The sequence below is a fragment of the Indicator indicator genome, chromosome 4 (genome assembly GCF_027791375.1).
Source record: "Indicator indicator isolate 239-I01 chromosome 4, UM_Iind_1.1, whole genome shotgun sequence".
NCBI lineage: Eukaryota > Metazoa > Chordata > Aves > Piciformes > Indicatoridae > Indicator > Indicator indicator.
In genome coordinates this window covers 37,215,003-37,229,201 of record NC_072013.1, presented here as the reverse complement: position 1 = coordinate 37,229,201, position 14,199 = coordinate 37,215,003, and the positions used below count along the sequence as shown (strand labels likewise).

Genomic DNA, 14,199 nt, shown 5'->3' with positions numbered 1-14,199 from the left:
AGAGAGAATAGTGCAGAAGGGAATTTGGTGCATTAATTACTCATACAAAAATGACAAATACATGAGCACTGGTGGTGTAACTAATGCAAGTCTGGCTTTGGAACTCAGCATCTGAGCTTGTTGTGTTTGTTTTAAATACAGAAAACAGTGTGGCTCCTGGAGTGGCAGCTGCAGCACTGCAAAACTGAAGCTTTTCTTACTGTGTTGAATTGCTTCATTGACAGATGGGAACCTGCAGCTCACAGTAAATTCAAAACAGCCACTCCCTTAATGGGAGAATCTACAGGGAAGGACTTCCCAAGCAGGCTGCCCCTCAGTTAGGCAAGGGCCAGGTCAGCACACCTGCTCCTCTCTCCAGTGCAAGCACATGCCAAGGGTAACCCCAAGGTCAGTGCACCACAAGAGGCTAACCAAGAGCTGTGTAACACACCTGAAAGGAGGTTATAGTGAGGTGGGTGCCTGTTGGGCTCTTCTCCCAAGTAACAAACAATAGGATAAGAGGAAATGCCCTCAAGTTCCACCAGGACAGGTTTAGGTTGGATATTAGAAGAAAATTCTTCACTGAAAGGGTTCTCAAACACGATTTTGGACTCCCCAGGGAGATGGTTGGATTTCCCCTCCATGGAGGAGTTCAGAAAGTGCAGAGATGTGGTGCTAAGGGACATGATTTAGCACCAGACAGTAGAATTAGAGAATGGTTGGAGCTGCTGCTCTTAAAGGGCTTTTCCAACCAACCAGATTGTGTGACAGAACCAGACAGCTGTTAGTGCTCCACAGCCTTCCCACACTGCTCAGGTCTCTACTTTACAGTGAGCAGAGGAATCAGGGCCAGGCAGACAGGCTCAGCATGAGGCTCTGGAAAGCTTGGTGCAGCTGAGGATTTGCCACACTCTAACCACTTGCATGGTAGCCATGGTAACTTCTTCCAAGGTGAGCTGTCGGAGCACCTGTGCATAGGAGCTGGCATCCGCCCCAGGCAGGTATGGCTCCAGGCACCTGACACAAGGGCAATGCTAGAGCACATTAACACTTCTGCAGCTCTCACATCTCTTGGCAGTTCCACAGCAGCAGTGCTGGAGCACTGAGTTCTCTCCTTTCACACAAGCACTGTAGCTGCCTAGCAGGATCAGCACTTTGCTGGTTGGCATCATCTGCCTCACCTACCCCAGCCTAGGTTGGGCTGTGCAGAGCTGGTTCATGTCCTGCATTAATCCCCACTTCATGTGCTTGTTTCAGGTTCTTTTTAATGTATCTCATTAACAAGGATGAAACAGAGCACACTGGCCAGGTGAGTAGGGAATTCCTTCTTTCATTCCTAAGGTCGTCTTGCAACATTTCTAGCTTCTCCAGCCTGGTAGTTGTGTACCACCAGGTGGAACTGATGTACCACCTAGGAGTGGAGATGATGCTACCCTCCCTGAGTCTTCTGAGAGAGAAAGAAAAGGAAGGGTTAAAAAAAGGGAGAGGTGGCTGCAGCAGTGCTGTTAGACCCCACACTGAACTCTTGGCACAAGTTAGTTACCAATAAACTTACTGTCACCTCTCAAACCAAACCCTGCAGTATACCAGGTGGAGTTGCTTCCCTGAAGAGTAAGTAGTTAAGCCACTGTCTGTGCAGCCCAAGTATCTCTAGGTGGGTAGATGGCAGTTTGTGTGCAAGTGCAGTCTTGGTAGCCCTTAGATGAACATAAAGATCCTTAGGTCCTTTTTACTTCCAAAGAAGCTGTTTTGCAAACACTACAGAAGTACCTTTCCCAAGCAAACCAAAGCACCTTTTTTATCCCCAGTTTGCTATCACTAGACTGATAACTCACATGGCCAACAGTGTCTCTAAGGTGACCTAGAGGTGATCAGTACTGAATGCAGACCAGTGCAGAGCAGCAGCTGTGCAAAGCCCTCCCGAAGATGAGCTTCACCTTCCAGCAGCTGTCTGCCTCTGCTCCATGGAAACAGGCACAGCACCTGGCCCCTGCTAGAAGTTTCTCTAGAGCACTCCTGCAAGGTGTCTGCTTACAGTAACTGTGAGTCTTGCTTACACTAACTGCTCTTCACCATTTTCAGGAGTCCTTTGTGTGGAAGATGTACCAGGAGAGGTGCTGGGACTTCTTCCCAGCGGGGGACTGCTTCCGGAAGCAGTATGAGGATCAGCTGGGCTAAGGTCGCTCGCAGGAGGAGTCATTGACTCATGGACTGTTGAGATCCAGTACACAAAAACACTTCTTTTCTTCTCATGGTGTAATGTCACAGCTTGTGTTTGCTTTAAATGTCTTCAAACTTCAGGACAGACATAAAACCCGACAGGATTTCATAGGCTTTCCGCACTCACCACACACAAAAGAAGTCTTTTGGTGGAATTCTCATGAGAAGAACCACGCCAGAGTCACTGGAGCCTTTCTGTTCAAAGGTGGTCTGCAAGGAGAGCAACTCTCCAACCACAGCATTAACCTGGTGTCTGGCAGTACAGCTGAAAGGGCTAAAAGGTGTCTTAATTGCACAATGTTTAAGAACTTGAACATCAGAGGCCATGCCTCATAAAAAAAATATTTTACCTAACTGCTGTCTAGTTTTTCCCAGCCCAGTATTTGCTAGTGAATGTATTCAAGATCCAGCTTGAGAAGCTTTAAGGAGTTAGAAAGAAAACATTTTCAAACACTTTGGTGACCTTGGAACATGAAGTGCCTTAAAACCTCTGCAGACATAGCTATGCAAAGTTTTTATTTGTTAGTGTTGTAGCCAAACAGATCCATTATCTGTACTGCTTTTTTTGTCTTTCTCTAGGAAATGGCACTTGAAGTTTGTTTCTGTACTACCTTCAATGACAGCTTATTAGGTGCTGCTGTTAAAGGACATAGACTGTATCAAAAGGAACAGAACTGAACTCTTAGCCCCACATAACAAAATGCTCTATGGTCACCTGTGAGTAGAAGCTGCCAGGATTATGCATTTTTTTTTTCTTCTACTAAAAAGTGCCCACTGCAATAAAGTATCAGAAACCAAACCTTACCTTTGTGCTTGGCTTTCTCCTTTACCTGCCTGCTGGAGCTGTGGCCTGAGGATGGTGACTACAAGGACACGTGGCCACTGTTTGTTCATTGCTTTATTTTCAGGACTACACAGAGTGAGCACAAGCCGAAGTGAGTGTTCTCTTAGCAGGCTGCAGCCTGCCTCTTTAGCAAAGAAAATCCTCAATTCATCACAACTTTTAGACCCTTCTAAGAATATCTTGTCACACACAACTTTCAGTCTCATCTAAATGAATTTTGGTTGCACAGAACTTTAGGTGCCAGCAAAGAAAATTGGGCATTTGGGACACTGATCCAACTGAAAGAGTCCACTTGCTGCTCAATGTTTGCTCTAGTCCATTCTTCATGAGAAAAGTGGAGCCTCAGGAGATCATGCTATCTGAAAGTGGAGCTTCAGGAGATCATGCTGTCCAAAAGTGGAGCTTCAGGAGATCATGCTGTCCAGCCAGTCCTCAAGCTCCTCCTCAGTCATGGTTTTAGATGCCTTCTGCTGCTGCTGTAATGCTGTACTCTTCTCTTCAGGCATAGCTGGTTTTAAAAGGTCTGGAAAAGTGAAAGGCACAGACCTGAAAAATCTGGAACCCATTTCCCAGCAGCTCTTTGTCAGGGGCCACTGCCCATTCCAGTGCACACCTAACTATTCCAACACAACCTCTCTCTCTCTCCTGCAGCACAGCTACAGGCCAGAGACAGCAGCAAAAGTGACCAACAGGCAGCTCAGTAAGCCCAGAGGAGCAATGTGGCTTCCCCCTGGTTCAAGGGGGGGCATGGCTTGGCCTGCCCTGCACAGGCAGATTGTAAGTGATGCCCCCCTGCCACCTGTTCCCAATGCTGCCTGCAGGAGAGGAGCAGGAGGGCACACCAGGAGTGCACAACAGGGCATGGCTCCAGGTTCTGTTGGCACTGTTTGCCTAAGGGCTTTACAGTGTGCTTTGGAGTCAAAGCAGGACTGCCACTGCAGTGAGGAGTGGCTTCAGTAATCAGGGTTGGCTGGCTTGTGGGACACCTTGCAGCTTCAGCCATCCTGAGCTTCAGTTGTCAGACAGCAAAAAAAATCCCCCACGAAAAATCAGAGAAGCTAAAAACTGCTTTACAGCATTGTGGGCTGGGGAGGAGGAGGAAACCATGGCCAGCAAGACTAACAAAGGGTCATTTAACTTCTAGGAATGAAACAAAAGAAGGAGTTTAAATGTAGAAAAGGCCATAAAGCTTGCTTTTGTAAAAATCCATGCTACTAAAGTTTGAAAGTAGGATTCATAAGGTGTCAGAAACAGCTGGGGTGTGTACCCTGAGCACACTGAACAAGGGCTGGTAGAGATCCATAAACTCTTCAGCTTCCTCTTACTAGCAATCTCTAGCAGTACATTAATTAGTTTCTTTTAAAAGTGCTGTTCAGCAGAAGAATTTTTTCTTTCTGCTTCAAACGACCTGGCCATGCTGAAACTCCAGTGGGGACCAAATGGGTCAGCACCCAGCCCTGGCTAAACACAAAGCTGTGTGCACTGCTGCGTGGCAGAGATGATGGCAGCAGTGCTGCTGACTTGCCTTCACCAACACAGAGCAATGGCAGTTAGCTAAGGGGCTGCTGGGGGGAAGAGGAAGCTTTCTTACCCTTTTCCTTCCACTCCATGCTCAGGTCTTTCAGCTCTTTCTCAGCTGAGGTGCCAGATACCACACCTGGCACAGGTCCCTTTTCTGTATCCACAGGAGCATCCAGAGTCAGGAGGAAATCCAGTTCTTCATCCACATGGTCAGTCTCTTGCTTTGACAGCACATGGGCTCTCTGAAGGGCTTCTGCTGCACTTGCCCTAGGACCAGTTTTACTTCCAGGCTCTGATGGAGCAACAGTGGAATGGGAGACCAATGCTGTGTCACTTGGAGCTGGAGGCCGTTGGAACAGAAGCTCTCTCCTCTTGCTGTCGTCAGTAACTTTAGATTTCATCTGTGGGAGCTCTGCTGGGGTTGATGCCTAAGAGACAAGAGAGCCCTTCAGCACTTCATCTCTTTGATGATTAACTCCATAGCTACTAATCTGTTTAATGTAGCTTGTAGTGTTCAGGCTTCCTACATCCCATCACTTAAGAGGGCACAAGGAATTCCAGCAGAATGGAATTTGGAAGTAAAGTAGAGCAGCTTCCTTGGTGCTGCTTCCGGAGAAGCAGCTGCAGGTACAAATTCCCTTTGCCCCTTCCATCAGAGTAAGACTGCAGCTTGATCAGCAAGTGCCATAGTGTCACAGCTACTCCCTGGAGAGTGACTTTGTGAAGCGCTCTTCTGTAAGGAAACCACATCAATGCTCTCAGTGTTTTAGTGATTCTAGCCAGAACTGGACTTCAGAACCTTACACCCCAGCTTGGGCCTTCCCTCCAAAACCCTGGAAAGCAAACCTTACTACAGGCTGCTGAAAATCATTCAGCAAAAAGAAGAGCAGCTTGCTGTGTGTTTTGAGAAGTGAACCCAAATGCCAAACCACCACCAAACAGTGGAGCAAGGAGTGGCCACTGATCCTCTAGCTGTGGAATACTGCTGCCATCAGGATGCCCTGCTGCTGGTAACACTGCAGCCTGGCCATGGCCACACCACCACTAAGGGTGACAAGACAGAGGTCAAATGGCACAACGCAATTTATAACACTGGCAGAAGTTAGAGACCATGACTAGGACTCTTCAGAAGAAAACTGTATTTGGAACCAGCATTTCTCTGCAGTCTGTTAGACATTCTCTCTGCAGACAGCTTTGAGGTCCCTTAAGAAATGGCAGAGTTGCACTTCACTGCAGCTTCATGGCATGGGGTTGGAGTAGATGACCTCTGAGGTCCCTTACAGCCTAAGTCAATCTAGGAGCCTGTGAACTCCAAACAGAAGTAGAACTTCTAACAAACAAGTTTCTTTTTGCTTGCTTGAGCAGATGGATTTCTTTTCGGAATTTTGGTTTTCTATTTAAGCCTCATTGGTTCATTTGCCCTTGCAGGAATAGTTCCTTTTTCACAGCCTGAAGAAACATTTCCTAATCACAGTGTCACAGTATATCAGAGGTTGGAAGGGACCTCAAGAGATCACCAGGTCCAACCTCCCTGCCACAGCAGGATCACCCAGGGTACTCTGCACAGGTCTCCAGAGAAGGAGACTCCACAACCCCCCTGCTCCAGGGGTCTGTCACCCTCACTGTAAAGAAGTAAGTTTCTCCTCATGTTGAGCTGAAATCTTCTATGTTCAGGTTAGAACCCACTGTTCCTTGTCTTATCACTGTGAACCACCCAAAAGAGCCTGGCCCCCTCCACTTGACACCCACCCCTAAGCTATTGATAGACATTGATCAGATCCCTCTCAGTCTTCTCTTCTCCAGACTAAACAGCCCCAGGGCTCTCAGCCTCTCTTCAGAGGGGAGATGCTCAAGTCCCCTAAGCATCCTCCTGGCTCTCTGTTGGACTCTCTGCAGCAGGTCTCTGTCTCTCTTGAACTGGGGAGCTCCAAACAGGACACAGTACTGCAGCTGTGCTCTCAGCAGGGCAGAGTAGAGGTAGAACTCTGTTGTGTTGGGTTTTTTCCTCCCTACAGAGCATAAGTGACATTTTCTTCTAAGACATGCAAACTGATTCATGGGCTAAAGGTGCAATACAGAAGGGTAAAGCAGAGTTACAATAATGAACAGCAAAGGATGTGGAAGCACTTTCACAATGGTTGTGCAAGCTTCTAACAGCTGCTGACAAGAGAACAAACACAGAACCGGTGCAGTGCTTCCATGTCAAGCACTCTGCTGCCTGCCTTTCCATCTCCTGTGCTGCACATCAGAGCACCTTACTCAACTCCAGGTGCTGAGAGAGGGACACCCAGTGCCTGCCATTTACCTGCTGCTCTCTAGAGACACTTTTGTTCCTAAAATACATTCCACTCGTGTTGGAAGATCAAGTTTCAAGGCATCACTCTTGCATGCACTGCTGCACTTCAAACACCTGCAAATCACAGCATTACCTGCACAAGCTCAGCAGGGACATTCAGCCTCAGGTGCAGGGGCAGTTCCTGAAGAGCCCGGGCCAAGGACTGGCAATCAACAGAAAGTGCAGAGAACTGAAACAGAATTCAACACACAGTACATTGGCATTAAAGGAGGAATTCAACACACAGTAGGTTGGCATTAAAAGATGAACTAATAATGACTCTAGTTATTACATTCCCCTGTTCTGTGTATTCCAAGAATGTGCAGAATAATGGAAGCCAGGAACTGACAAATTTAAATTCCACATCTACAAAACATTTTTATTCCAAAATGATCTCTATACACATAATGTGAGATCTAGCTGGTCTCACAGTCCTTTTGGAGGTGGACTTTCAGCCAGAGGACCTGAACTGCTGATTTGAAAGCAGCAGAACAAGTTTCCCAGGCAAGCAGGTGAATATGCTCATAAAGGGCTTGCTATAGGCATTTGACTGTTTTTGCCTGAATACTGCTGAAAACCAAAGCTGCCTTTATGTCAGCAAAGTGATCAGCCAGACAAGCTCTGTGGAGTGGCCAATCTCTTACCTGCTTGTGGCAGACACTTTCTCTGGCCCATTCTTTCTCGTCAGCAAATTGGAACTGTGCAAAGAAATCTCCTGCAGGAAAGCAATCCAATATTTTAGTTGATCTTTGCTAACAACAAGCTCTCTTCAAAGTTCCCAACCCTACAGAAGAAAATTCAATTAATGAACAGTGAACCTTCAACAAAGCTGCATTGGCATTCAAAATATTAAACTTTTCCAAGCCAAAGTTCTGTAGAAAAATCTTTTCATCTCTTATTTGCAAAATGGCACTGAAAAAAGGCACAATAAATTCCGAACTGAGTGCGGAGGTGCTTGGAGCCACTCAGCAAGGAAAATTTTCATTGGAAAGGCAAATTTGGAGAACACACTAGGAATATACATATTCACACAGTGCATTTCAATGCACTGTAGACAGACCTCTTACCAACAAGCAAATCTCTCTTGAAAGGATTATCAATGTCCTAAAAATCAGTTTGTCTGGTAGCTAACTCCTCCAGACTATGTCTTCCTTGAACTAGTCCCTACTCCAGCATGGCAGAAAAAAAGGTGCTGAACCCTGAACTCGAATTCATAAGCATAAAGAAATGACTTCAAAGAGAACTTAAAACAGGGCTAATTAAGCTCCACACATAACCTTAGTTCACAGAGCCACAGAATGGCTCAGGCTGGAAGGGACCTCAGAGCTCATCTGCTCCAACCTCCCCACCATGCCCAGGAACACCTCTCAGCTACACTCAGCTGCTCAAGGCCTCATCCAGCCTGGCCTTCAACACCCCCAGGGAGGAGGCAGCCACAGCCTCCCTGGGCAGCCTTGTGCCAGAGTCTCAGCACCCTCCTACTGAAGAACTTCTTCCTCAGCTCCACTCTAACCCTGCTCTGCCTCAGCTTCAAACCATTCCCCCTTGGCCTGTCTCTAGACACCCTGAGGAAAAGTCCCTCTGCAGCCTTCCTTCAAGTACTGGAAGGCAGCTCTTAGGTCCATCCAGAGTCTTCTTTTCTCCAGGCTGAACACTCCCAGCTCTCTCAGCCTCTCCTCACAGCTACAGGATCTTCTAACCTCCTAACACCTTCCTCCAAGACTAAGAGCTTCCTCTGACTACAGGGGGGGCTTGGGTAATGATTTTTAGATGCAATATGCTGGGATGCAAAGGAGAGCCCTAGATATTTATTCATTGAGGAACAGCCACAAGAATTCCAGGAACTCAAACCAATAGGCAAGGTCTGTGACAGAGGAAACACAAAAGATGAGGATTGCCAAAGGTGCAGCATTAACAAGAGAGCAAAGGTTCTGCTGGTCCAGCCTGTGCAACATTTTCTAGTTGGAGCACAAAGAGCTGTACTGGAGAAAAAAAAACCTCAACAAACACAAATCTGTGGATTATTAGCTACGGGAAATGAAATCTGATTCTGAGAATTGCAGACCACCTCCAAGTCATAGAATTTAGTCCCACAGTTAGTTGAGAGGCAACAGCTCCTTCTTTCCCAATCCCTAACAGCAAGGTTTCAGTGGCATTATCAACAACCATGCATCTCAGTTCCACTTGGCTCTCAATAGCCTAACTGCAACTCCCACCTTGGGCAATTCCTGATTCCTGCCCTTAAGCCTGAGTACCAAAGCTGAACATGAAAGGTTCTGTCCCCAAAGCTGTCAGCTTTCCTATTGTCTGCTGTCCCAAAGTGCAGGGGAGGTGCAGCCTTACAGCAAGTTGACTCAACAGTGCAACCAGCAGCCAGCTTCTGTTTAGCAAACAGTGAATGAGCAGCAAAATGGCACAGGAACTGGCACATTGCTTTGCCAAACCACAGGGAAAAGTAGGGAGGTGTAACCATCTTCTAGCATTTATTCACCTGGGCTTTTTGTAATGCCTCAGGTGCACTTCTAATTCATTGCATGTCCTGTATGCTCGTGGGGCACACCAGACTCCTGCAGGAAGGACTCTCACCCAGCCAAGCCATGCCTTCTTCTAAAGAAAAAAGAATCCAACAGGAAAAAGCCCAGACTGGATGCTTTGGAACATCATCAGGATGGAAAGATGACTTTTCTCCAGTGCTTCCACAGAGTCTGCTTTATATATCAATAAGTCAATAAAAGGAAACAAATAAATAAATGTATGCTGCATCTACTAATTGCCTACCTGCAATTAATGCTCATTTTCCAGAAAGATCTCTGGGTAAGTACCAGGGAAGGTCTCCTTTCCTAGGAGAGGCACAGTTCTCCTTTGCCCCTCCTGCCACAGGAGATGCACAGCCACACGAACCTACGCTCCGCAAAGGCCTTGAAGGAGGAATTTCACACACCCCATGAACAGCTCATCCAGACACAGTCACATTCCCACGTCAGCAGGATTGAACACGGAGAGAGAGCAATGGAAAACAGCAAGCTTCCAAAGATGGCACTTCCAACTTTTAGGAACGTCCCTAACTTCTGTTCCTGCCCTTTTCATGTCTCTGCTTCCGTACACCACTCACTGTCACTACTCCTGTGGCAGGGCACTCACTGTCACTACTCCTGTGGTAGGGCACTCACTGTCACTACTCCTGTGGTAGGGCACTCACTGTCACTACTCCTGTGGTAGGGCACTCACTGTCACTACTCCTGTGGTAGGGCACTCACTGTCACTACTCCTGTGGTAGGGCACTCACTGTCACTACTCCTGTGGTAGGGCACTCACTGTCACTACTCCTGTGGTAGGGCACTCACTGTCACTACTCCTGTGGTAGGGCACTCACTGTCACTACTCCTGTGGTAGGGCACTCACTGTCACTACTCCTGTGGTAGGGCACTCACTGTCACTACTCCTGTGGTAGGGCACTCACTGTCACTACTCCTGTGGTAGGGCACTCACTGTCACTACTCCTGTGGCAGGGCACTCACTGTCACTACTCCTGTGGTAGGGCACTCACTGTCACTACTCCTGTGGTAGGGCACTCACTGTCACTACTCCTGTGGCAGGGCACTCACTGTCACTACTCCTGTGGTAGGGCACTCACTGTCACTACTCCTGTGGTAGGGCACTCACTGTCACTACTCCTGTGGCAGGGCACTCACTGTCACTACTCCTGTGGTAGGGCACTCACTGTCACTACTCCTGTGGCAGGGCACTCACTGTCACTACTCCTGTGGTAGGGCACTCACTGTCACTACTCCTGTGGCAGGGCACTCACTGTCACTACTCCTGTGGCAGGGCACTCACTGTCACTACTCCTGTGGTAGAGCACTCACTGTCACTACTCCTGTGGTAGGGCACTCACTGTCACTACTCCTGTGGCAGGGCACTCACTGTCACTACTCCTGTGGCAGGGCACTCACTGTCACTACTCCTGTGGTAGGGCACTCACTGTCACTACTCCTGTGGCAGGGCACTCACTGTCACTACTCCTGTGGTAGGGCACTCACTGTCACTACTCCTGTGGTAGGGCACTCACTGTCACTACTCCTGTGGCAGGGCACTCACTGTCACTACTCCTGTGGTAGGGCACTCACTGTCACTACTCCTGTGGTAGGGCACTCACTGTCACTACTCCTGTGGCAGGGCACTCACTGTCACTACTCCTGTGGTAGGGCACTCACTGTCACTACTCCTGTGGTAGGGCACTCACTGTCACTACTCCTGTGGTAGGGCACTCACTGTCACTACTCCTGTGGTAGGGCACTCACTGTCACTACTCCTGTGGTAGGGCACTCACTGTCACTACTCCTGTGGTAGGGCACTCACTGTCACTACTCCTGTGGTAGGGCACTCACTGTCACTACTCCTGTGGTAGGGCACTCACTGTCACTACTCCTGTGGCAGGGCACTCACTGTCACTACTCCTGTGGTAGGGCACTCACTGTCACTACTCCTGTGGTAGGGCACTCACTGTCACTACTCCTGTGGTAGGGCACTCACTGTCACTACTCCTGTGGCAGGGCACTCACTGTCACTACTCCTGTGGCAGGGCACTCACTGTCACTACTCCTGTGGTAGGGCACTCACTGTCACTACTCCTGTGGTAGGGCACTCACTGTCACTACTCCTGTGGTAGGGCACTCACTGTCACTACTCCTGTGGTAGGGCACTCACTGTCACTACTCCTGTGGTAGGGCACTCACTGTCACTACTCCTGTGGTAGGGCACTCACTGTCACTACTCCTGTGGTAGGGCACTCACTGTCACTACTCCTGTGGTAGAGCACTCACTGTCACTACTCCTGTGGTAGGGCACTCACTGTCACTACTCCTGTGGCAGGGCACTCACTGTCACTACTCCTGTGGTAGGGCACTCACTGTCACTACTCCTGTGGCAGGGCACTCACTGTCACTACTCCTGTGGTAGGGCACTCACTGTCACTACTCCTGTGGTAGGGCACTCACTGTCACTACTCCTGTGGTAGGGCACTCACTGTCACTACTCCTGTGGTAGGGCACTCACTGTCACTACTCCTGTGGTAGGGCACTCACTGTCACTACTCCTGTGGTAGGGCACTCACTGTCACTACTCCTGTGGTAGGGCACTCACTGTCACTACTCCTGTGGCAGGGCACTCACTGTCACTACTCCTGTGGCAGGGCACTCACTGTCACTACTCCTGTGGTAGGGCACTCACTGTCACTACTCCTGTGGTAGGGCACTCACTGTCACTACTCCTGTGGTAGGGCACTCACTGTCACTACTCCTGTGGTAGGGCACTCACTGTCACTACTCCTGTGGTAGGGCACTCACTGTCACTACTCCTGTGGTAGGGCACTCACTGTCACTACTCCTGTGGTAGGGCACTCACTGTCACTACTCCTGTGGCAGGGCACTCACTGTCACTACTCCTGTGGTAGAGCACTCACTGTCACTACTCCTGTGGTAGGGCACTCACTGTCACTACTCCTGTGGTAGGGCACTCACTGTCACTACTCCTGTGGCAGGGCACTCACTGTCACTACTCCTGTGGTAGAGCACTCACTGTCACTACTCCTGTGGTAGGGCACTCACTGTCACTACTCCTGTGGCAGGGCACTCACTGTCACTACTCCTGTGGCAGGGCACTCACTGTCACTACTCCTGTGGCAGGGCACTCACTGTCACTACTCCTGTGGTAGGGCACTCACTGTCACTACTCCTGTGGTAGGGCACTCACTGTCACTACTCCTGTGGTAGGGCACTCACTGTCACTACTCCTGTGGTAGGGCACTCACTGTCACTACTCCTGTGGTAGGGCACTCACTGTCACTACTCCTGTGGTAGGGCACTCACTGTCACTACTCCTGTGGCAGGGCACTCACTGTCACTACTCCTGTGGCAGGGCACTCACTGTCACCATTCCTTTTGCTGTGACTCAGGCTGCAATGTGCTGCTTATGCAATTTGCCATGAGCACAGATGAGGAGCAGCAGCGTTCAGAGAGTGAGAACAGAAGCAGCAGCGAAGGGCTCTGCAAGAGCTCAGCTGCTGTCAGACGCTGCGGAGTTCAGTAGTACTGCAGGCCCTGCAGGGTCTGTTCTTTCCCAGGAACACAAGAGGTATTTCCAGACAGCAAACCCTCACCACAAACCCTTTTAGCTCAGCCTACATTTCCCCTGCTTCTGCTGCTGGCTGCCACGTCTTGCAAGGCAGAAGGCTTATGCAACAGCTCAGCAGAAGGATTCTCTTGACCAGCAAAAAAGGCATCCCAAAGAACATATTTTAAATTATATTCTTCATTCCAGAGAACATTAGGGGTTGGAAGGGACCTCCAGAGATCATCCAGTCCAACCCCCTTGCCAGAGCAGCATCACCCAGGGTAGACCACACAGGAATGCATCCAGGTGGGTTTGGAAAGTCTCCAGAGAAAGAGACACCACAACCTCTCTGAGCAGCCTACTCCAGGTCTCCATCACCCTCACTGGAAAGAAGTTTGTCCTCATGTTGAGGTGAAACCTTCTGTGCTCAAGTTTGTCTCCATTGTTCCTTGTCTTATTACTGTGCATCACCCAAAAGAGCCTGGCCCCCTCATCTTGACCCCCACCCCAGTAGGAAGCTCTTGAGCTCTGTGCAAACATGTTGTTGTGCAGAGGATTTGCAGCCTGCACTGCAAACCAAAAAGCAAACTTGTAACCAGAATCACACTCTACATTAACTCCCTCCCAGCTATACAGTAATGCTCACCACAGCTTCAAAAGTCAAAGTGAATTTGGCCCAACAGCAGGATCAGCTGATCAAGGCTAAATGATGGCCAGGTCCCTTCCAACCTAAACCATTCTAGCAGTCTGTGCTCTCAGAACTTAAAACCTGTGGCAGATAAAAGAGTAGGAAGGAAGGCTCTTCAGGAACTGGTGCTGCTTCTGGAACAGAGAGTGTCTATTCTGAACTGATTTAACCCAGGTGAGATGCCTGTTCCTCAAGTGAGGAGCAATGTGAAACCAAGAAATGCCAAAGGACACAATGGCTTCCAAAAAATCCAAACCCACCACAGCTAAACACTCAAAGCAGAGTTTAATGAGAGTCCAAACAGGAAAACAGAACAGATAAGATTAGAAGAGGTCCAGAAAAAAAAAGAAGAGTAGCACAGAAGCTTCTGCATGAACCTCAGGTGACTAAGAAAGGAGCCAGGAGAAACTGGAGTGCCTTTAGGTCTGTAAAGCTTCCCAAAGCTGAAGGTCCAGAGGGCAGTACTGGGAGCAGGGACAGGCAGACTGGGGACAGTGCAAT

The 14,199-nt window shown here is 48.9% G+C and overlaps 2 protein-coding genes across 2 annotated transcripts in view; one reads left to right on the top strand and one right to left on the bottom strand.

The window, feature by feature from the left end:
* The window catches only part of RYR3 (ryanodine receptor 3), a 249,302-nt gene extending 246,313 nt beyond the window's left edge, over positions 1-2,989 (top strand). Inside the window, exons 103-104 of the mRNA XM_054400698.1 lie at positions 1,237-1,288; positions 2,062-2,989. Coding sequence (XP_054256673.1) covers positions 1,237-1,288; positions 2,062-2,157 — 148 coding nt within the window. The 3' untranslated portion in view covers positions 2,158-2,989. The remainder of the gene's footprint in view (positions 1-1,236; positions 1,289-2,061) is intronic.
* A 112-nt stretch (positions 2,990-3,101) lies between these two features.
* AVEN (apoptosis and caspase activation inhibitor) overlaps positions 3,102-14,199 on the bottom strand; it is a 99,548-nt gene continuing 88,450 nt past the window's right edge. Inside the window, exons 4-7 of the mRNA XM_054400697.1 lie at positions 7,544-7,614; positions 6,994-7,089; positions 4,635-4,992; positions 3,102-3,566 (exon numbers count right to left, since the gene is read on the bottom strand). Of these exons, the coding sequence (XP_054256672.1) occupies positions 3,448-3,566; positions 4,635-4,992; positions 6,994-7,089; positions 7,544-7,614 (644 nt within the window). The 3' untranslated portion in view covers positions 3,102-3,447. The remainder of the gene's footprint in view (positions 3,567-4,634; positions 4,993-6,993; positions 7,090-7,543; positions 7,615-14,199) is intronic.